This window comes from Canis lupus, chromosome 20 (assembly GCF_003254725.2).
Source record: "Canis lupus dingo isolate Sandy chromosome 20, ASM325472v2, whole genome shotgun sequence".
Lineage (NCBI taxonomy): Eukaryota > Metazoa > Chordata > Mammalia > Carnivora > Canidae > Canis > Canis lupus.
In genome coordinates, this window is record NC_064262.1 from 5,864,119 (window position 1) to 5,885,545 (window position 21,427).

At 44.6% G+C, this 21,427-nt stretch overlaps 1 protein-coding gene across 4 annotated transcripts in view; it reads right to left on the reverse strand.

Moving 5' to 3' along the window:
• The window catches only part of IFT122 (intraflagellar transport 122), a 72,001-nt gene that overhangs the window by 19,929 nt on the left and 30,645 nt on the right, over nt 1–21,427 (reverse strand). For 2 of the 4 annotated variants that reach the window (XM_025449341.3, XM_025449322.3), the window contains 9 exons: nt 21,196–21,387; nt 20,898–21,036; nt 19,297–19,499; nt 18,214–18,351; nt 16,460–16,624; nt 13,685–13,882; nt 8,954–9,094; nt 5,501–5,554; nt 1,860–2,021 (listed from right to left, as the gene is read on the reverse strand). In XM_025449341.3, coding sequence (XP_025305126.1) covers nt 1,860–2,021; nt 5,501–5,554; nt 8,954–9,094; nt 13,685–13,882; nt 16,460–16,624; nt 18,214–18,351; nt 19,297–19,499; nt 20,898–21,036; nt 21,196–21,387 — 1,392 coding nt within the window. The remainder of the gene's footprint in view (nt 1–1,859; nt 2,022–5,500; nt 5,555–8,953; nt 9,095–13,684; nt 13,883–16,459; nt 16,625–18,213; nt 18,352–19,296; nt 19,500–20,897; nt 21,037–21,195; nt 21,388–21,427) is intronic. The other 2 variants (XM_025449333.3, XM_049097655.1) reach the window with 2 other exon arrangements.

The following is a 21,427-nucleotide window of genomic DNA, read 5'->3' on the forward strand; positions in this document are numbered from 1 at the left end:
ACTATTGGGGGTGGGGGGTTGAAACAGAACCAACTTACTTGGAATTTCGATCAAAAACTAAAACCAAAACAACCCCCAGAATATTTACCTTCATAGAGGCAAACCAGATGGAGTGTGTAAGTGGGCTGCATTTCTGGATAGGAGACTGTGGGTGCATGAAGCCCACCTGAGGTGTGAGGAGGGGCCTCAGTGTAGGGAGAAGAGTGGGGCTGGCTGGGGAGAAGCCTGAAGAACAGCCACTCTGTGGTCACACTTAGCTCCTCTCATTTTCCCAACCTTTCTATAGTTTGGCCTTTGCAAAGGGCTTTCTCATATATTATTTTGTGCAATTCTCAGAAATGAGCTGAGCTGTAGCTATGGTACCCTATGAGAAGAAAATGGAAGCTCAACAAAGTGAAGAAGCTTTTCCTAGGTCACCCATGGGAAGGACCAGGACTCATAGCAGCTCTCCAAACGTCAAGGTGAGCACCACCACTGCCTACTAGGTTTCAGAGGTTCTAGGAAAGGCTTCTGAAGAACAACTACAACCTGCTGTTCCTAATGCCTATATTCTACTCCTAGGGATTCAATCCTCTAGTTAAGGTTCTGTCCTCAGTTTAAATGTCATTATCTTCAGAAAAAGACATAATGATTTAGTTGTTCTCAGTATGAAGTTAGTGCTAAATTGTGTGTGTGTGTGTGTGTGTGTGTGTGTGTGTGGTGGGAGTGTAAGGAGAGGGTAAAAAAGTGGAAGAGGACAAAGTGGGGGAACCTCAAGCACTTGGATCTGGGGGATGGGGTGAAGGAACCATCAAAGTAAAGAGACAGGTTAGGACCCAGGTACTCATTCAGAGCAGAACCCCCTGGGCCACATCACAGTGACCAAGATGCAACCCTCACCTCCAGGATCTCACAGGTGTAAGATGAAAGAGCGTAGCCATCTTTGGAAACAAAAAAGGAGAAAAAAAATGGGGAACATTTTCCATCTTGAATTTGTGAGCTAGATAATTACCATTAATAGCCACTAATTGGTTGTGGCTGATGACTCACTTAATAACATTGTGAAGCTTATTCTGACAGTACCAGGAAAGGCAGGTTAACAAAGGCAACTCTGCGGAAGGAAGAACCTGGTTGCTCAATGCACCCAAGGCTCTTTTACCTCGTATTAGCTCCCCAGTGGGACTTGTTCTCACATAAACCATCAGGAGCCTGCTCTCGGAAGACCCCTGTCATGTACCCAGACCTGCTAGGGACTAACCTTTATAGAGGACCTGCAGATGCAAGAGGAAATCTCCATCACTCATACAGATGTACCTCTGGGTGACAGAAAGCACACTGTGCTAGTACCAGAGGGCAAGGACTCTGTTATGGTATTTCCAAGGCCCAGTGCAAAGCCCAGTATCAATCAGAGAGCAGATACTTAGGAAACCTTGGCTGAAGTGAACCGTATTGTCCCATATGACAATGGTAGAATCAGCTTGTGCCTGAGGACGCTGATTCTCAGTGGCTTCTACAAAGAAAGGTTTGAGAGAATTTGTGGGAGAAAGATCTGAAGCCCTGGACCCTGAACACTTAATGAAGGGACATGCTGGTTCAGACTCAGTCTACAGACAGTCCATCCAGTCCACTCTGTCACTGACAAAGGTCTGAACTACCATACTCTTGTCCCTTTGATCTCAGCCTAAAAGGTCAGCTTTAGGTCAGCTTAAACCAGTGGCCATCGATGGTTTCTTTGTTTGCCAATTTGCCCAAACTCTTTCTAATAAGGCCATTGCTATTTTTCCATTTGTGTCACTTCTTGGGGTAAACATCTTAGGCAGCACCGTATCGGAACGCAGGTGGGTTCCATGAATCTTGGGCCCAGGATATGGCTGGATTACCTTGGCATACTCAAACATGCGGAGGTCAGTGTACATGTTGAGTGCGAGGTTCTCGTGCCCACTCCTCTTGTACAGTTTGGCGGCTTCATGGAACTTCCCCTGGTAGGAAAATACATCTGCCAGAAACAGGTCATTGTTGGTCTCTCCCCGCTTCTTCCTCTCCTGGAAAAATTAGAAGCACAGGAAATAGCCTCTGCAGCCATGGCAGGAAGCAGCCTTTACAAAGGTTAGATGTTGCTATTTCAAGTTAAGCCCCTGGGCCTTTCTACTGGAGCCTCCACTTGGCTCCTGGGCTGTTGTGTCTCTCACCTAGGTTTCTGGTGGGAATGCTTGACAACAAAAGCAGATTTGTTTCCCCAGATGAGTAAAGATCAAAAGTAATGCAAACTTTTGTTTGTTTAACGGAAATTCCTCAGAGTGCTTTCTTGTATATTCTTCCAAGGACACAACTGTATAGTTAGGATGGTGTGTATTTTTTTTTAAAGACTTATTTATTTATTTGAGAGAGAGAGAGCATGCACACACACAAGTGAGGAGAGGCAGAAGAAGAGAGAGAATCTCAAGCAGACTGCCCACTGAGTGCAGAGCCAGACACAGGGCTCGATCTCACTACCCAGGAGACCATGAAATCATGACTTAAGCCAAAACCAGAAGTTGGATGCTTAACCAACTGAGCCACCCAGGCACCCCTAGGATGTGTATATTAACCACTTATTGGCAGCCCCCAAGATCCCAAGATCTCCCAAGTCCCCAGGGCTGGTTTGGCCAAGCTGTGACCCATGATGATGCAGCTAAGTAAAAATTTAGTGTCTCTTCCCAAGAAAGAGACCAACAAAACAGGATAATGAGTCTTCAAATGTCTCTGTCTCTAAAGAGAAGCTGAGACACATGCTGAGCATCCACTAGGTGCTGGGTATGTACTTCCCACAAGGACCCAAGAGTGAGTGGTACCACCCAAGTTCACACTGAGGGAAGCTGAGATTCAGAAGAGGAGCAGGTGAGGGTCATATAGAGTTGGCCTTTGGACTCAATCTGGCTGACTCCAGATGCTCTTTGTACCAGATAATACCACCTTCGGAAACAAGTGACAGCCCCCAACAACACACCTGCATGCGCACATACACATATGAGCAGCACTGAGGATGAAGAGAAGTAACTGGCATATTCCTTCCTTCCATGTTAGGGAACATTCATTAGTCTACAGCTCAAGTATTTGTAAACACTCAATAGCACCCAATCTCTCATCCCCAGCAGTTTGCTTTTGCTTGTTTTCTAGCAAGTGTATCACAGTGGAGGAAGATGAGACATTGAATCAAACTCCCAGACAAGCTGGTGAAGTTTTAACAGCTGGAGGCAACATGCTTTCCCACTGACAGAAAAAAATTTTAAAAACCCAAAAACCCCCCAAAAAACAATAACTAAAAAACCCCCCTACACACAGTTTAGGCTAATCAGTCAAATAAACTAACTCCTAATTGTAGGGAGTGAATCAAAATCTTGCAGTAGATTAAAAAAAATAGGTTTCGCTAGGCATGGAATTTAGGCCTAGGCCACAGAATATCACCATGATTAATAAAAATGATTTACATATATTCAATATGATTATAGCCATATGAGCAGATTCTCTTCCTCTTGTTATCAGTATAGTTATATCTCCTCTGTTCCAAAGGAGCCTAGCAAGGAACCTTCGTTCTCTGGAATAGCGCCAAATGCCCAGAAGCAAGCTACTAAGGCCTCAGAGCAGCCAAAATGGATCATCACTTGAAAGCAATTTGCTCTTTTTTCAAAAGGCAATTCTTTTTTTTTTTTTTTTCAAAAGGCAATTCTTACAAGTTTAACCAACTGCCCAGCTCATAGTACACTAGAAGAGGCAGTAAGACAGGAATTCAGTAAAACATGATACATGGTGAAAGGCGGTCCTCACAAAGGTCAGTTACCTCTGCATAGAGAACACATTCATTCCATGATTCCAGGTTAAGGCTCCTAGATACAGACCAAGTGTATTCCCAAATGCCAGCCCCGGAGAGTAAGCAGTACTGGGCATGAGTAGATGGCTCTGAACAAAGCCTTAACCATCTAGGTAATTAAGCAACAGACAATACAGATGCTTCCTATGACAATTCTGGGAGAAGGGTTAGGTGGGGAGGGGGTGCATCAGAAGCAACTTCTTAGATGGCAATAGGGCCTCAAGTAAAGATAGCTTGAGCTTGGGAATTAGAACTGGCTTTGAATTCCATCCAAGCTTTTGCTTGTGGACCCTTGGGGACGTGACATAGCTTTTCTGAGCCTTTCTGAGTTTCATTATTTATCAAACAGGAATAAGAACAGTATCTCATTAAGTCAGTATGAGAATTTAAAATACAGTTGAGACTTAGGCAACATCAGTGTTAGGAGCACTGATCCCCACAGAGTTGAAAATTGAGGTGTAACTTTGGACTCCCCCAAATTTAACTACTAATAGCCTATTGTTGACTGGAAATCTTACTGATAAATAACATAAAGTTGATTAATACTGATTTGATGTGTTACATGTATTATATTATCATATTCTTCTGATAAAGTAAGCTAGAGGAAAGAAGATATAATTTTTAAAGATTTTATTTTTAAGTAATCACTACACCCAACGTGAGGTTTGAACTCAAGAGTCACATGCTCTACTAACTGAACCAGCCAGGTGCCCTAAGAAAATATTATTAAGAAAATCATACAGAAAAGAAAATATATTTACAGTACTGCTGTATGTATCAAAAACAATCTGCTTGTGCAGTTCAAACCCATGTTGCTCAAGGGTCAGATTGTGGTATATGTACTGATCGGGCATGGGGCACTGAACAGGTACGCAGCAAGGGACAACTATTATTCGACTATACAGTCTATGAGCTCCTGCAGGCCTATCTTCTGCTAAGCATTTTGCCCACTGGGCTCAGCACAAGGCTTGACCCACAAGCCTCGTGATTATTATGCTGAACTGAATTTCAGGGACAAGATGTTTGCTGATTTCCTCCCTGCTTCCATATGGGAATTCAAATGTATCTCACATTCCCTTAGCCTCACAATAAATCTGTTCAGGAGAAAAAAATATGTATGCCTTTTTACAGATAGTCACAGGAATTAAGAGTATTGTCTACCGTTACCCAGCAAATGGTACCCATGGAGCCAGCCTCTTCAGCATACCCTGTCTACATGCTCCCTCCCCAGATCCCATTGCTGTGGGTGGGGAGCAGATCACGTGCATTTGGGAAATGCTTCCTACACTGGCACATTGTTGGGGTGGTAGAGGATGGTAACTACCTAACAACCACTGCAGGGATGAAAACCAGTTACTGAGAACCTATTTAATCCTCCTAGAAACCCTGGGAAATCAACCCATTTCACAGACAGAAACCAAAGCTCAGAGAGATTAGGGACCCACCTGCCTTACCTCATGACCAAGTGACAGACTGCACTCCCTGCTCCCATGTGCCATCTCCCCGCCCCATGGTACTCTGTACCCCCAGAGCAAGGCTGTGGCTCAAATGCTCAGACACCAGTAGGCTCTGTTTATGTGCCCCTCAAGGTTCTTGCCTGCTAGAAGAGCTCCCTATAAGCCACTGACAGTGAGTCTATGCTTTCTTGAGAAGGAAGAACATTTTGTCTTTTACCTCAATGCTGTTGATGAGCTCTAAATATCGGAGGTCTTGTACTCTGGTGAAGGCCTACAGGGGAAGAAATAAAAGAATGAAATCAGCTGCCTTCTGAGCTTCAAAAGTGGGTGATTGGCTGGGGGTGGGAAGTCAAGCTTTAGAAAGTGAGCCAGTAAAGAGGCAAAAGAAGCAAGCATTGATTAATCGCCATGTGTTCAGAGGGGTTATACCACCCAGTGAGGCACGGCTTTATCCCTGGGATTAGTCCACACAAAGAACAGCAAAGAAGTCCTGGTTGCATCAATCACTTTGGGATTAGGTAAAACAAAACTGTGATACTGCAGTTTGTGATGGTGCCCACTTGGAGGAATCTCTATGCAAAAGAGAAGAACAGGGCGGTCTGATACTCTGAGGCAGTGTCATGGGAGTGGGAGTGGGGGAGATGTACTGACTGAGCAAAGACTGCTATACATCTTGGTGACTGGGATGGAAAGCAGGAGACAGCTTTGCTTACCAACAGTGCATAAATACAGGGCACCCAGAGCCCACAGTACCAGCACAGAGGAAGAGGAGGAGGGGAAAGTTGAGAAGGAATAAAGATGGCTTCTGGAAGGGGAGGGGAGGTTAGGGAATAAATCACTCCAAGTCCCTGGAAGGCAAACTCTTATGTAAATCCTAAAAGTGTAGCTCTTGCCTGGACTCACAGTAAAGCCAGAGACTTTAACCCATAGGCTGCTAGAAGTTTCTAGGCAACCTTTCTCAGGAAGATTGGTGTTAGCAAAGTCTCTTTTGGTGCCTTCTGATTCTGCAAGGGGTTTCAAGGAATATAAACTACCATGTCAGGCTGATCTTCATGTGGCTTTGCTGTCAACATTTATACTCAAGTGTGCTGCTTTAAAATGTCCCAATTGAAATGGGCTGACATACCTAAAGGAGGCAGCAGGTCCAGGAGACCTTAGAATATGAAATGCAGAAGAATCACCCTGACCACTTGCAGCTTCTATTTCGTTGCATGACATCCTCCATCCTCAAAATATTTGAGGAAATGAGCAAGTCATCTGGCCTCTGGCTGCCTTTATAGATGACCACAAGGTGACTTCATCTTTTTATCCTGCAGGGCCAGCCATCCTGTCAGGGACTGAGGATCCAGAGGTAAATATGACCTGTCCCCATCCCCATTCAGGAGCCCATGTTCTTAAAAGGGAGGCAGGTAGATTAAACAGATTATTGAATTTCCATGAGCTAAGAGCTATACAGGTAAGAACTAGATGCCCTGGAGAACACCGATTCACTATCTGAGCACCAGCAGTGGCAGAGGCAGGATTAAGAAGAGGAACATGGCAAATGCATATTCCTGAAGAGGAATTCTTTGAAAGGGTAAAATAGGCATCACCTGAGCAGAAGAAGGCCAAGAGTATACCTGTGTTCCTTGCTGGAGGTCTTATAAGCTACCTTCTAGATCTGGGCTTCCTTAAAGCAAAAGGAAAGGGAAAATCTGGAATGTCTAGCAAAGGGGCAGAAAGGAAAGGAGTATTCCAGATCTCAGTCCTAGTTCTGAGATTTTCCAGCTGAGGGGCCCTGAACTTACTTCTTCTCTGCCTCTAGGCTCCCAATATCTGCCTTATAGAAAGGGGCAAACTAGCAATACCTTCTCCAAGGTCTTTCTAGTTCTGCTCTGCTAGGATTCTAGGATTTGCCACCTTGAGAAATCTGTTTCTGAGTTCCTTCGATCCTCACACATTCTGCAGAGTCAGGGGTGCCCTGGTGGAGTGGTCAGAGTCATGAGGCCCGTGAATAACCTCAGCAGAGGGAAGTGTGGGAACAGGGAAGCATCCGCAGGGCTCTCAGGCAGTGTCCCGGGAGCTAAGCAGCTCTCCTCTGCCATCTACTGGAAACATCAGCCTATTGCTGGAACCACCCTCCACCTCCTCTGTGCCTGAGTGACTTGGCAAAGCAGAAAAAGAAAGGCCGGGAGGGTTGGGATTCGGATAAAATGATCAATCTCTAGTCTACAGTCAAAATCTTGTGCTTTAATACAATAATTTCGGTTCTCAGGGAGTGTTTGTGGAATACAGGCTGGGAGTTAATGGTAAACAAATGAAGGGTTATTCCAGTTTTATTTCAATCCATTCAAATATTTGCTGAGTACCCAACCCCATGTTGGCTGAAGTAAGATGAGGTAGGTGTTTAGTTCTTAGGTGTAAGGAGATGACAATCTATAAGGAAGACTTTAAATTTCATTCCAGGCTGAAAACAAAACAGTCTAGGGTATACTTTGTTATTCTTTATCCCTCCTAGCATTTTGTTGAGGGAAGGGGTAGGAGAGGGAAGCTGCTTCCATGAGAATGTTTCCTCCCACCTCAGAATTCTTAAAGCCTTCCTCTATTACCAACACTCAGTCGATCTAAAGATATAATTAAATTGATAACAGCTAGCATTTGTATAACCACTTCTAGTTCTAGAAGCCCTTTTACAATGTGGTGGTTAAGTCTAATGACCCTGTGTCGGGAAGGCAGGGCAGTTAGCATTTTCACCATCCCCACTCAGACATAGGAGAATGGAGCCTATGAAAGAAGAAGCTGGCCTGGGGTCATCCAGCCTATAAACAGCAGAGCTAGTATCTGGCCTTGGTTCCTCTCTCTTTTTATGCCTACAAGTCTTGACCTAGCATGGAGCACGCATCACACACTCCTGCACTTCCTTCCCTATATGCTCAGTAGTAGGCACGAATGAGTATTTGATTAATTGGCCATGGGAAGATAAAGGGGAAAGGGAGGAATAGAGGAAAGAGAGTTGAAGGTCATTCCTTTCCCCCACCTCAGGTTCTAGATGAAAACCCAACTCGGATAGAGCTGGGCTTTTTCTGATGTGTGGAAAGGGGGCAAATGTTGTCAGCCAGTTTCTGTAGTTTTAGTATACTGGCCAGGAAATGACACTATGATCAAGGCAATAAAGATATGTGGAGAGGGACACTGCTGTCACAATCAGAGAGCTCGACCATCTCTTTGACCATACCTAGCAGGGTACAAAGAAAAACAGCACTGAGTAATAAATGGCTAATACCAGTAAGTGTTTATACCAATAATAAAAGCTACCCTTAATTGTGTCCCTATTATGTACCAGGCTTTCAGCTGGGTGCTTTACATAAATGCTAGCTAATAAGAGTGACAGCTATAATCTATCAGATGTCTCTCCTGTATCAGGCTTTATAGACATTATCACATTAGACCCTTAGAACTTTGTGAGGATGAGGCAAATCATCACTCTAATTTTATAAATGAGCAACCTTAGAAATGAGTTACCTGCCCAGACTCAGAAGGTGACTGAGCTGAGATCTGAACCTAGGCCAGTCTATATCCAGAGATCACTATGGTATGTGTCTGACTCTTCATATGTCACCTGGAGTCCCTTTTGCCTCCTCAAGGGACCCTCTATGGGCGAGATTCCAGCTCAGGCTGACTAGATGCTTACCTTCTTTGCTGTTTCAAATTCTAACCCTTCTAAAGCTTCCATAGCCAGCTCATGCCAATCAGTGTCTGTCACACCCAAGCAAGCAATCTGGTAGGCTTCTTTGAACATTTTCCTATCCAGGTACTGGTACATTGGAGCAGACTGCAGGATTTCATCAAAAGGAAAGAAGATTGTTTTCAGAGTAATGCAAAGAATCAGATTCATACAAAGCCTGACTTCAGATGTGTGCCACTGACTTAATTACAAATGCACACAGAGCAACACTATAAAGATTAATCAGTACACTTCCCATCCCATGTGCCTTCCATTTGCCACCACCTTTCATCACCAAAAGCATCATGTCTTGCCTGTCCTTCCCTCTACCACCGGCTTTCCCCACCTCTAGGTCTGCTTTACCACAAGATAATACCCTCATCTAGAATGCCCTTGCTCCTCCTTACCCTCTAGAAAGTACCTATTTGGTTTTGAAGATCCTGTTAAAATGTCACCTCTTCTGGAAAGTCTTCACTGACCCTTCAAGGAAAAAGAGTCTGAACTTTCTTTGTCCTTTATCCAGATCTCAGTTGTGTTGTAATTACAAGCCTATCTCCCCCACAAGTCTGGGCACAACCTGAAGGCAGTGGTGGGGTTATACTTACCTCCCCTAGCAGGCCCTCAGTCTATGTTGGAGGAAGGAACATTACTGTGAGGAAAGGGTCCAGGATGGCCTCTTATAAAGAGGGCTGAGAAAGCATCTTATCCAAGAAAGTAAGTGATTTGCTCCAGGTTACCCAGAAAGGCATACTGTCCTAGTACCCTGGAGCTAGGAAACTTCCTGCCATCTCTCCTTCCAAATTGGGCTGCCTCACTGTGATACCTGTGAATGGTTCCTAATAACTTCTCTTCTTAAGTTTACATAGTGCTTTTGGATCTGTTCCAACAGGTCTGTGTTGCAGGTTATCATTCACTCCTTGATTATAGTCTGAGGATACAGTACAGAAGTGGCACAGGGAAGAGCTGGGGCTGGAGCCTGGAATGACCTGAGCATTTTCCTGGCTCTTGGGTGTGGGCTCTATGTATGTGCGCATACATGAGAACAAGTGTGAGCTAGGTCTGGCATCTTGAATAACGAAAGGCCCTGTCCTTGTTTTAGGCCAGTGTGCTGAAGGGAACTGAATCTCTCCTGGGCAGCAGAGATCAATCAGCCAGTACCTCATGCTAATGGTTCCCAAATGTGGACCTGGAAGTGCTGTTTTCTCCATTTGGGGCCTTTATCTTTGAACTTTCCTGTCTCATTTTCCCAGCTTTAGAGTTGAAGGATTTTTTTCTTCTTTTTAAGCCATTCTGCCCTCTGACAGCAAGATGTGACGACTTTGGCGTGCTCATCTTTTCTACCATACCATTCCACCTACCTTTCCTCCCTTCAGTGGGGTGGGCAGGGTATGGACAGGGGAGCAGCTGAGCCAGAATCCAGGCCTAGCTCAGCCATATCCTAGCTATGTATTTTTTGGGGTAAACTGATTGACTTCTGTTTAAATTCCCTGTCCAGGTCACAGGCTACCAGGGTAAAACAAGAGACAAGCTCAGTACCTCTGCAGTATTTTCTAAGCACCAGCTCCTCACCATCTCCCCAATGCTCCAGACTTGTTCCCACCCCTATCTTGCCCCCTATCTGAAACAACCTTGCTGTTCCTCTCTGCCTTCCCAGGCCTTTCACGGCTCAGATCAAGTGTTACCACCTCCTGGAAGCTTTCTCAAACTTCCCATGCACAATGAGCTGTCCTTTCTAAAATCCTTTAGTCAGCTGTTCCAATTTCATCCTGTTTTGTAGTATTTACTACTTTAAGATTGCTAATAACAATAACAATAGGAATTGGGCCAGACCTGAGAGATAGGTATATTTTACCCCACTGCACAGAAAAGAAGTGAGTCCCCAAGGAGTGAAAGGAGTTGCTCAAGATCACAGCTGGTTCAGATCCAGAGTCAGAACTCAAAGCCATTGCTCTTTCCCCTAAATGGCACAACTTCTTGCCATGCTAAATGTCCCATGAGGCTGGGATAGGGACTTGGACAGGCACATCAGAATCGAGGATATGATGAATGGTTAACATTTGGGCTTGCCTGGGAGGCACAATCTGAGAGTGGGAGTTTTAAAAATATCCTAACTGAACAAATGCCCTCTGAGTTCTACTTTATCTCACTGTTGCATTCCAAGCATGAAGTCACCACCCGCCCCAAGAAGCCTGACTAGGGCTTGCAGCCCTACTTGGCAGCCCTGACAAACCAGTTCTTGCACAAGATGATGTAAATTTCGAAAGGAAACCAGAAATCCCCAGAGTGGATCTGATGCTTTCTCCCTCCTCTCTAGGCCAAAACCACAGGATGGCTGGAAGCAGAGGCAACAGATAAATAGCCTTTGTCTTGAGGCTGCCTTTCCTAACCCTTGGCAGTTCTGACCTGCTGCATCAGCAGGATGGCCTTGGTAAAGCCATGGTGGGGAGGGGTTCTGGATGGGGACTCTGGCTTCTGAATCTTAAGGGCTTGGCAGAGGAAGCCCCAGGCCGCCCCTCCGGCTCCTCTTGGCCAGCCAAAGTCAGGGAGCAGCAAACTGCATTTATCCTTGAGGTCAGGATGGCAGTCTTGGGAGAAAAACTTTTAATCAGCATAGCTTGTTTGATTAAGGAAGATTGGGTTTCTGGTGGATGTGGTGCATGGGTTGGGATGGGGAGCAGATGAGGACTACAAGGAAACAGTCCAGCGGGGCTGGATCTTGCCCTTTCTCCTGCTGCCACTTCCACCCACCTCCCTCTCTTCTTTCTTTCTCTTTCCTTTTCCTCAGGTATGAATTCAACTAACATTGATTGAATAACTGCTCTGTGTTAGGCACTAATAATTTCTGCACAATGAATAACAAGGGTACTATTAGCTAAGAGGGAGTGGACCCAGCCCCACCCTTTAAAAGAAGCCAAGTCAGGCTTTCCATAACTATGAAGATGGGGAGATCCTAGCTGGGCTGAGGACACAGGATCTCACTGTCCTTCCAGCCCTTCAACCCTCCTCTGAAGCCCCTCAATAAAATGGTTTGATGCCCTCTACCCCCACCCAGAGAGAGTAAGGAAAGTGTGTGGAGGGAACATAAAATGGATGCAGCTTTGCTGAAAGGCAATCCAGAAACATGTCTACAAGTCTTTCAATGTACATGGCCTTTTACCCAGCAACTTCACTTCAAGGAATTCATCATACCAAGGGGCTAAGCTGGGATAGTTACAAAGACCTGGCAAGAAAGATGCTATCTACAATAGCAAAAAATCTGTAAGCAGTGTAAATGTCAAACAATAGGTACTGGTTAAGTTGTGGAACATCTATATGATAGGATAAAAAGCAGTCATTAAAAACAATGTGGAGGTGGGGACAGCAGGGACCTTGGTGTGGTTATAATAAAAGAGCAACCCAACATCAGAGATCTCATGGGTTGGTGGTGGTAGCTGCATGAACCTACACAGGTAATTCATTTATGCCGTAGTTTTATAAAATATTACTAGTGGGAAAGCTGGGCAAGTTGTACACGGGATCTTTGTATGATTTCTTACAACTATAGTTCAATCTACATTCATCTTAGTATTTTTTAAATGCTATAAAAGTACATTTATTGATGTGGAACCATGCTTCTAGTAGATTGCGAAGAGAAAAAGCTACACTGCAAGTTGACAGCCAATAATTCATACAAAGTGATGGGTCTGCAATATGTAAATGTTAGGTTAAGATGGAAGATGGTGACAAAGGACAGTGATGAAAAATCTCTCTTTTGTGGGTCCACATTCAGTAAAGGAATTACAGTAAATCTGAGGCTTCATCTATAGGAGTAATACTCATAGATAAACGTCACAAAACAATATTTACAGTAGATTCCACTTTTGTTTAAAATGTTCATATAAAACAATGTTCATATAAAACTGTCTACTCATAATTGTATATTCTGCATATATTACATATACATACAGAAAAGGCCTGGGACTTTGTTTAAGTTTGAGAGTGATTCCCTCTTGAGGATGGGATTCTGCGGGCTAAGTCTCTCCTTTGTGCTTGTCTATTTTATGGCAGTGAGCATGATTCACTTGGGGAGCCCACAGGCATCCAGAACAGCTGGCACTGGGCTAGCCCTGACTTGCATTGCCAATCTCTGCCCTCCCATCAGTGTTTCTGCCCTCCCCCAGGAAGGGGGGCCCCAGGCCCCCATTTCTGTTCTGGCCTCCTAGCTTGATGGACTTGTGCTGATAGTCCCATGCTCCTTTCTTGGCTCACAAGACCCCAGACTCCCTCCCCATCCCACTCATATTCTCTTTCTTTCATACATACCACCCTCCTCCTGCATCTGTGCATACACCCTGCTGGACTCCCAGCTTTGCTGGCTTACTCCACTCTGCGCTATGCATGACTCTCAGGGAAACACACTCTGTCTCAAGACAGACAACTCTGAATACCCTCCCTGTCCCAACCAGGAAAGGGGGATCAGAAAGGAATGGAGGCTCAGTGAGGTAGAGCTGTTTGCCCAAAGACACACAGGTTGTACAGGGCAGAGACAAGGTTTCAGGTTCCAGTCCAGAGTACCTTTCATGACATCATAGTTGAAACTCATCTCTCTTCCCTCTCTCCTCATCATCCATCCCCCAACCCAATGCACCAATGAGGCACTTGGCTTTCCCAGTCTTGTCTGCCCTGCCACTGCTGAGAGCTGGCAAGCACCCCAATTACCTGTGGTACCTCCACAGCCGACATGGAGAAGACATGGAGGCAGAAGATCTTGGAGCCATTGTAGCCTACCACAAAGCCCTGTAGCTTCTGCTGGTGCACAGGGAAGGTGCTGGCTTTGATGTTGAGGTAGCCTCCTCCTGAGAAGCAGAGCATGTCCTCACACTGGGTATTCCAGGCTACACTGTTGGCATTTGGTTCCTGAGGGACAGGGATAGTGAGGATAGGGTGACAACCACCCTGGCCTTCAGCACCATTCTGGCATTCAATCAAGCACTCTTTTTAAAACCTAAATCACACTAAATTGCTAATAGTGGGATGGTAGGAAAGCAAGGAGAAGGGAACCAGAAGAAAAAGATAGAAGCATGAAGGCAAATCCTCTATGTACTTGTTTATGTTAGAATTGTCTTTAACAAGCAAACCATTACTTTTGAAAAAAATTATTATCCCAAATATTAACCATTACATAATGAGAAAATGAGCAGAGTGGCTTTACTTCTGTTAGAAAATGAGTATACACAGCTATGTATAGAAGACTTAAAGGGATATGTCCCAAAGACTTAACAGTGATTGCTTCAGAGTGGGTAGAATTGTGGGTACTTTTTATTTTCTATGTTTTTTGTTTGCCTGAAGTTTTCTTTTAGTCATGAACATCTACTGTTTTTTATAATAAAAACAAGTGTTATTTTTCATATTAGAAAATAATATTTTGTCTCTGCATTTAAAATTCTCACTGTAGAGTCACCCTGGGAGGCACCCCCTTCCCACTACCTCCTCTCAAAGTTTTCTGCTTAGCTCTGGAGCCCCAGGGACCAGCAGATGTTCATACCTTTCTACCTAGAATCTTTTACAATGTCTGAATCTTTTATAATGAGCATGGATTATTTTTATAATGAGAAAAAACAATATAGCTGTTTTCATTTGCACAGGGCAGGGGCAGTAGAGAGGAGAAAAAGACAGCTGTGAATGTTTATGTCTCCTGGCAAGGTCTGAGAACCACCTTCCCTGGCCTACTACAGAACCCTCAGTGGGGATGGGGAAGGACACATGCCCTTCCATTCCTATATGGTTCTGGGCTCTGGCACAACTTCACAAACAGGGGCCTGCTAACTCACCCCCAGGAGGTGGTTTTGAGGCTGGGGAGAGAAGTTAACATTTAGAGCCCTGTTTTATACCAGGCACTGAGCTTGGTACTGTGGTACCTTGTGTAGTCTTATACCAATTCTGTGAAGGGGCATTTACTAGCTCCATTTCAGAGGTAAGGAGAAATTTAGGCTCAGAGAACCATACTAACTTACTGGATATCACACAGTAAATGACTAAGGGAAGGACTGGAGCCCAGGTCTGTCTAAAGACAACACCTGTGCTCTTTTTTTTTACCCCTTAATCACTCTTCCTTGACAGAGATATAAGCAAGTTGTTATTTATTGGAGTCCTCTCTGGCTAGCAGTAGCCGGGCTGCGCTTCCAACTAACTGAGGTAGCTCCCTACACTCCAGCACCCCACTGCCCTGCTGACTATGCTCCCAAGGACAAAGAAAAGGCCTAAGAAGGGCATCTCGATCTGCCCATTAATACTGGGAGACCTGTTGTGGCTGACAAAGCCAGACAGGGGAGGTTTCAGCTTTGGGGGGACCTTGCTTCAGGCAAATGGGCCCTGACCCCTTACAAAGTCCTGAAGAGCTGATAAATCACTAATCTCTACCTCTGAAACTAGTAATACATTATATATTAATTAATTGAATTTAACTTTAAAAAACACCAAAAATGTAACTATTAACAGCCTACTGTTGACTGGAAGGAAGTCTTACCAATAACATAAACGGTTTATTAATACATATTTTGTATATTCTATGTATTATATACTATATCCTTAAGGTAAGCTAAAGAAAAGAAAATGTTATTAAGAAAATCATATGGGTGCCTATGATTGGGTGGCTCAGTCAATTAAGTGTCTGCCTTGGGCTCAGGTCATGATCCCAGGGTCCTTGGATCGAGTCCCGCATCAGGCTCCCTGCTCAGTGAAGAGCCTACTTCTCCCTCTCCCTCTGCTACTCCTCCTGCTTGTGCTCTGTCAAATAAATAAATCTTAAAAAAAAAAAAAATCATAAAGAAGAGGAGGAAAAAAGTCCTAAAGAGGCAAAGAGTGGCACTGAGTATGGCAGAAAGCCAGGTGCTGGGCATGAAGCCTTTGGGCTCTCTTCTCCAGTGACACACTTCTACCAGCCATAGGACCAAATGGTGTAAATATTGCTTATCCCCTAAATCAGTTTACATTTTGCTGGCTCTTATAGCATCCTTGTGAAATAACTAGCAGGGAGGACTTCCCCTCATCCCTTCCCTTCTTTTCAGATGACAAAACCGGTCCTATTTCTTTACTGTATCTTAGGTCACTTATAGGTATAGGCAGACCTCCAACTGGCAAGAAGCACTTTTGCAGAAGAATCATCATCACATTAACTAATACACTAAGAGCCTATTACATGCCCCACTTAGATTTATTATTATTCACTTACTGTTAACAGAAAGAAAGGAATTACTTGCCAATCTTACCTGTGGGGAAAGCAAAGTTCAAAGAGGCTTACCCAGCTCCTGCTGCTTATGTGTGAGAGAGGTGGCCTCTTGGGCTCTGTGCCCCTGCTCAAAGCCTACACCCCTACATGTCACTGCTCTTTCCAGAGACCTGCCTGGGAACCAGAGGGTGACTACCATCTGTAGGGACTGGGAAGCTAGAAGAGGAGTCAAAGGACTACGTCCTAGAAACTCTGTGGAATGTCACCTGAAAAAGCAACTCCTTGGTGTGGATGTCATACACCAGGCACGTGTCATTTTCATCCACCACGGCCAGCTTGTTACGGGAGGCACTCATGTCCAAGCAGCGCACAGCTGTGGCCTGCTTCAGCAGGACAATGGCAAAGAGATTGTCCACAAAGATCTTTAGGATCTGGCGAAATTTCAGAGAAAAAAAACAAAACAAAACAAAACAAAACAAAACAAAAAAAAACGTGTGAGTCACCATGGCAACAAGACCCTGGAACTGTGCCAGGCTGTTGGAATCCCATGTGTTCTACAAGAACAACTCCCACTAACTTCAACAGAGGCTCCATGCAGAGAAAAGAACTTATCAAAAGAACGGGAGCGGGGGCTTATCCTTAGGAGATCAGAAGTGCAGTTCATTAGAGGTTGCCAAAGTAATGATGGGCCCAAGACACAACAAATTCACTTGAATGTCTGCTTGACTGGGGATCTGTTACAAACTTCAAGATTAGGAGACACCATCAAGCGAGATCTGAATCACAAACTAACATAGGAAGAGGCTACTTTGAATGCTGATAAGACAATCTGGTATAACCACAGCAAAATAATGATGAAAAGGATGATGACAGCCATTAGTTATAGACTATTTCTGACAGCACTAAAACATGAGGCATTATTCCCATGTGTAAAACCTAAGCCTCAGAGAGGCTAAGTGACCTGCCCACGGTCACACAGCTAGTGAGTAGCTAGGCATGAACATGACCCCAGGTCGACCTGCCCCCAAAGTCCACATTCTCAGGCCTCACACTGGAAGTGACAGCTGACTGTGAGAAAGAAGCAGACTTTTCACCCCTTTGGCATTGCTACTGTAAAGCCCCTACTAATTTCATACTCCATGACTTCTGTCCACAGGAAAGGCCTGACAAGCTTCAGCCATCAGCCATCTGCTTGACAGCTTGGCTTTCAGGCTAATGTAGTTATATTTTCACTTTAAAATTTCCATGTAGCTCACTTAGAACTTTTCTTATTTTGAGCAAAGAACACACACACAAATCTGTTTAACTTTGTATAACCTACATTTTCCACATTTATACAAGCAAAGGGCCCATTTTTCTTATAATATCTAGTAATAGCCTTACGACCAACGCCCTCTAAAACACAAGCTAGAACACACTGCCTTGGGATCCCTGGGTGGCGCAGTGGTTGGGCGCCTGCCTTTGGCCCAGGGCGCGATCCTGGAGACCCGGGATCGAATCCCACGTCGGGCTCCCGGTGCATGGAGCCTGCTTCTCCCTCTGCCTGTGTCTCTGCCTCTCTCTCTCTCTGTGACTATCATAAATAAATAAAAATTAAAAAAAAAAAAAAAAAAAAAGAACACACTGCCTTAATCCATTCATTGCCCTAAGAGGGATATGACCTAAGAATGAGCTCTGCCTCCCTCCCTAGCAGGCCACTGAAACTACACCTCTAACAAATCTCCCATCTCTTAGGTGCCATTAAACCCACTACTCTACTCTATGGGCCGCCTAGAAGCCACGGTGCCAACCCTGCCAGAATGCAGCAAGCTCTAAGTCTAAGGGTCACTGCATCTTTGGCCTGAAGCTGTCCTCAAAAAAATAAAATTCTGGGTTGCCTTCCAATGTGCCCATGGTGAATGTTGGGTGGAGGAAGACCTTTTTCCTGTCCCAGAGATACCATCTCAGGGTCATAATGACTCTACTCCCTATGTCTGCATACAGTTTATCAGCCTGATGGGAGACATATGTGAGCACTCACCTGTCCATTCTTCAGGCCTACTAACAGACCTTCCCTTCCTGGAGGGCCACCAATCACCTTGATGTAGCGAATGAGAGACTCCATCTGCCACTCCCGTTCCTTCACTCCACTGAAGGACAAGCACTGTAGCCGTTTCTCCTAGAAAGCAAACCCAGCTCTTGTATGGATATTCAACAGAGTAAGTGTTCCCAGCCCTCCAAAGGACGTCTTCCTGCAAATGAGGAATGAAAAATACCTACACAATCAGTGTCTGTTGAACCCTATCTAGTCCCCATGACTGGCATTATTCATTAATCCTTCACACAAGCCTTCACCACAGAGCCCAGCTCAGCCTCACATCTTCTGTGCAGATATCTGGGAAGCCACAGAGGCAGCATCCAAAAGCACACTTTTTTGCCACACCTATAACTTGTGGTACCTCTAAACTGCTTGAAGTTCTAGACTTTCAGAGAGTTTTTTTTTTTTTTTCAGAGAGATTTTAATTGTATTTTCTATGTAGTGATTTCTAAAGGGTTTCTTCCACTTTATCACTTCCAACAGGCCTACTTTTGTGAAACTAAATCCACCTCTACTTCCAAGAAAGATGCCGGGCTAGCTTTCCCTCAAAGTCTTTCCAAACTTCTCTCGGCATTGCCCTAGATGATTTGTAGAAAGCTCTAAGTTGAGCTTAGAAACTCTTCAGAAAGTAAAACTTTCTTTACTATTTTTGAGTTGGTATTATACATTTTTTTGTTGTGTAACAGAAAGATATCATACACTTTTATGTGTACATGTTTAACAACAACAACAAAAATCAATCTTCATTTCTATCAGTGTATACTTTAAGTCATTAAAACATGTATAATCCTAGGATAACAAAGTGCTTTGCAATACAAAAAGGTATTCTCCAGGTTATGGTCCATGATTTTCCAGTAGAGTCTAATTCTTCTAGATGTCAATAAAATGAAAGCAACGGACAGCTACTGAATTTGAAGGAAAGGGACTCGCTTCCTAGTGTTCAATTTTAAAATCATGAGTTGGGTACCCCATCCTTGGAGGAAACATGAAGAGGATTCAGCTCGATCCCTCCAACCTGCTGCCCACCTGGCAGAGGATGATGTGATCGGCACACACCACAAGGAGGTTGCATTCAAACTTCTTGACAATCTTCTCTTTCACCCGGTAATGCATATCTGACGAGTCGTCTGAATACAACTCATAGATGAGGATTTTCTCTGGCAGTTGGATAGCTAATCGATTTTTGTAGATGGCAATTTTCTTGACAAGCTCTTTGCATTTAATCCGAACTGTCAAAGAAAAAAACTTCAGCTCTAGCAAAAGATTGTTAAGTAAGGTAGAAGGCAGAGAAATTAAAAGCTGTCATTTACTTAATGTTACTGGCAATTAAAGGAGACACTCTTATCAGAAAATCTTTACAGAGTGTCTAATATGTACAATCAGCTCTACTAAACACTGGGATCCAAAGTCATACACAATCTTTGTAGTCCAAAGCTTACAACTGAGTACGGAAAGTGAAATTCTTGATACTACCATCACTTGCTGAATACAAGTTAAACTCTTCTGCATAGAATATATTGCCCCTGATGATCAGAAGTCCATCTGAACGATTATCTATGCCTCTAACCACTCCCCCGACCCACTACCCTCAACAACAGGGAATTGCATGTAGTTTCTGGTATATACTAGGCTCTCACACTCTAACTGCAGACTAGACGGAGAAAATGTCCCCAGAAGGGAAGTTGGGGAGCTGCCCAAGTGGCTATACCCTCACCAGCACAGCTGGAATCTTCAAACAGAGGTGGTCTCAGATGCCAGCTGAATCTGTAAGACAACACTCAATGTATCCCTACACACAGGCACTGGACAGTGCGCTGTAGTCAGCGCATGTGTATGTGACTACACTTGAAATAAGTGGATCTTTAGCCCATTTTTTTTCTTTTTTTTTATGGGGGCGGGGAGGGTGAGGGGGGGAGAAGGGCGGGCCTGCCTGCGGGCCCTCCTCACCCTGCCCCCGATCTTTAGCCCATTTAACCAGCATGGCAGGCAGCTTGGGTGGCTCAGCGGTTTAGCGCCACCTTTGGCCCAGGGTGTGATCCTGGAGACCCAGGTTCGAGTCCCACATCAGGCTCCCTGCATGGAGCCTGCTTCTCCCTCTGCCTGTGGCTCTGCCCCTCCCTCCCTCTCTCTCTCATAAATCAATCAATCAATCAATCAATCAATCAATCAATCAATCGTTAAAAAAATAATACCCAGCATGGCTACTTGGGTGGACAGTGGATGAAACTGAGGTTCAGACTGACTATGCTAGGCCTGGAGCTTGGATCTTCTGACTAAGCCTGTGGTGACCCACTGCTCCTGTTTACCCCTGGGGTAAAGACCCATCAGGAGGCAAGTGGAGATGAAATAGAGAGAAGCACACCAGTATATCCACACCAAAGGGGAAAGAGGTCCGTAGGTCCTTTTTTTTTTTTGGAGAGTTTATTGCTTTCATTAGATTCTCAAAGACATCTACATCCTCCACTTACTCTCAAAAAAAAGCAAGAACCAGTGGCCAGTGGTCCAACATGTTTCCAAAACACTGAGGAGGAACATTTCCTATCATTTCGCTTGTCCTATCAGCAGCCCTCCCAATCTACTTCTCTTCCCAAAGGCTAGAGGACAGAGGGGCCATACCTGCCTTTTACCTTTCTGTTCGGTGATCAGGTGCTGCACGATGACATCAGTCATGCTATCCCTGTAGGCATACCGGTCCTTGTAGAGCCCATGGACAGTACTGAAAATAAGCTGGTAAAAGGAAATGGTGCCATCTTGGCAGCCTACGACCTGCAGGGAAAGAGAGTTGTTAATCCCCAGCTCGCTGAGAAGAAATAGTCTGCCCTCCTATTTGTGAGGAACAAATGTCAATGATCTGACTAGCTCTACATGGCTAATGTCTGTGCCTACTCAGGCAATGGCCCAACAGAATGAGCTTCCTCTTCTTACCACGTAGTTGGAGTCAGGTTTCACTTTACACGTCCACACCCAGGAGTTCTGCTCCCCAACAGTCCCAAGCCGCACTCCATCCTTGGTGAAAAGGGATACTTGCTTGTCTGACCCTCCCAGCAAAATGTACTCTCCTTTAGTGAAGTAGCTGAGGCAGCAGGGGTCAAAGTTCAGTGACCGATCCCTCCCAATCTGAGGAAAGAAAACACATACCAAGGGAAAAACCACTCCT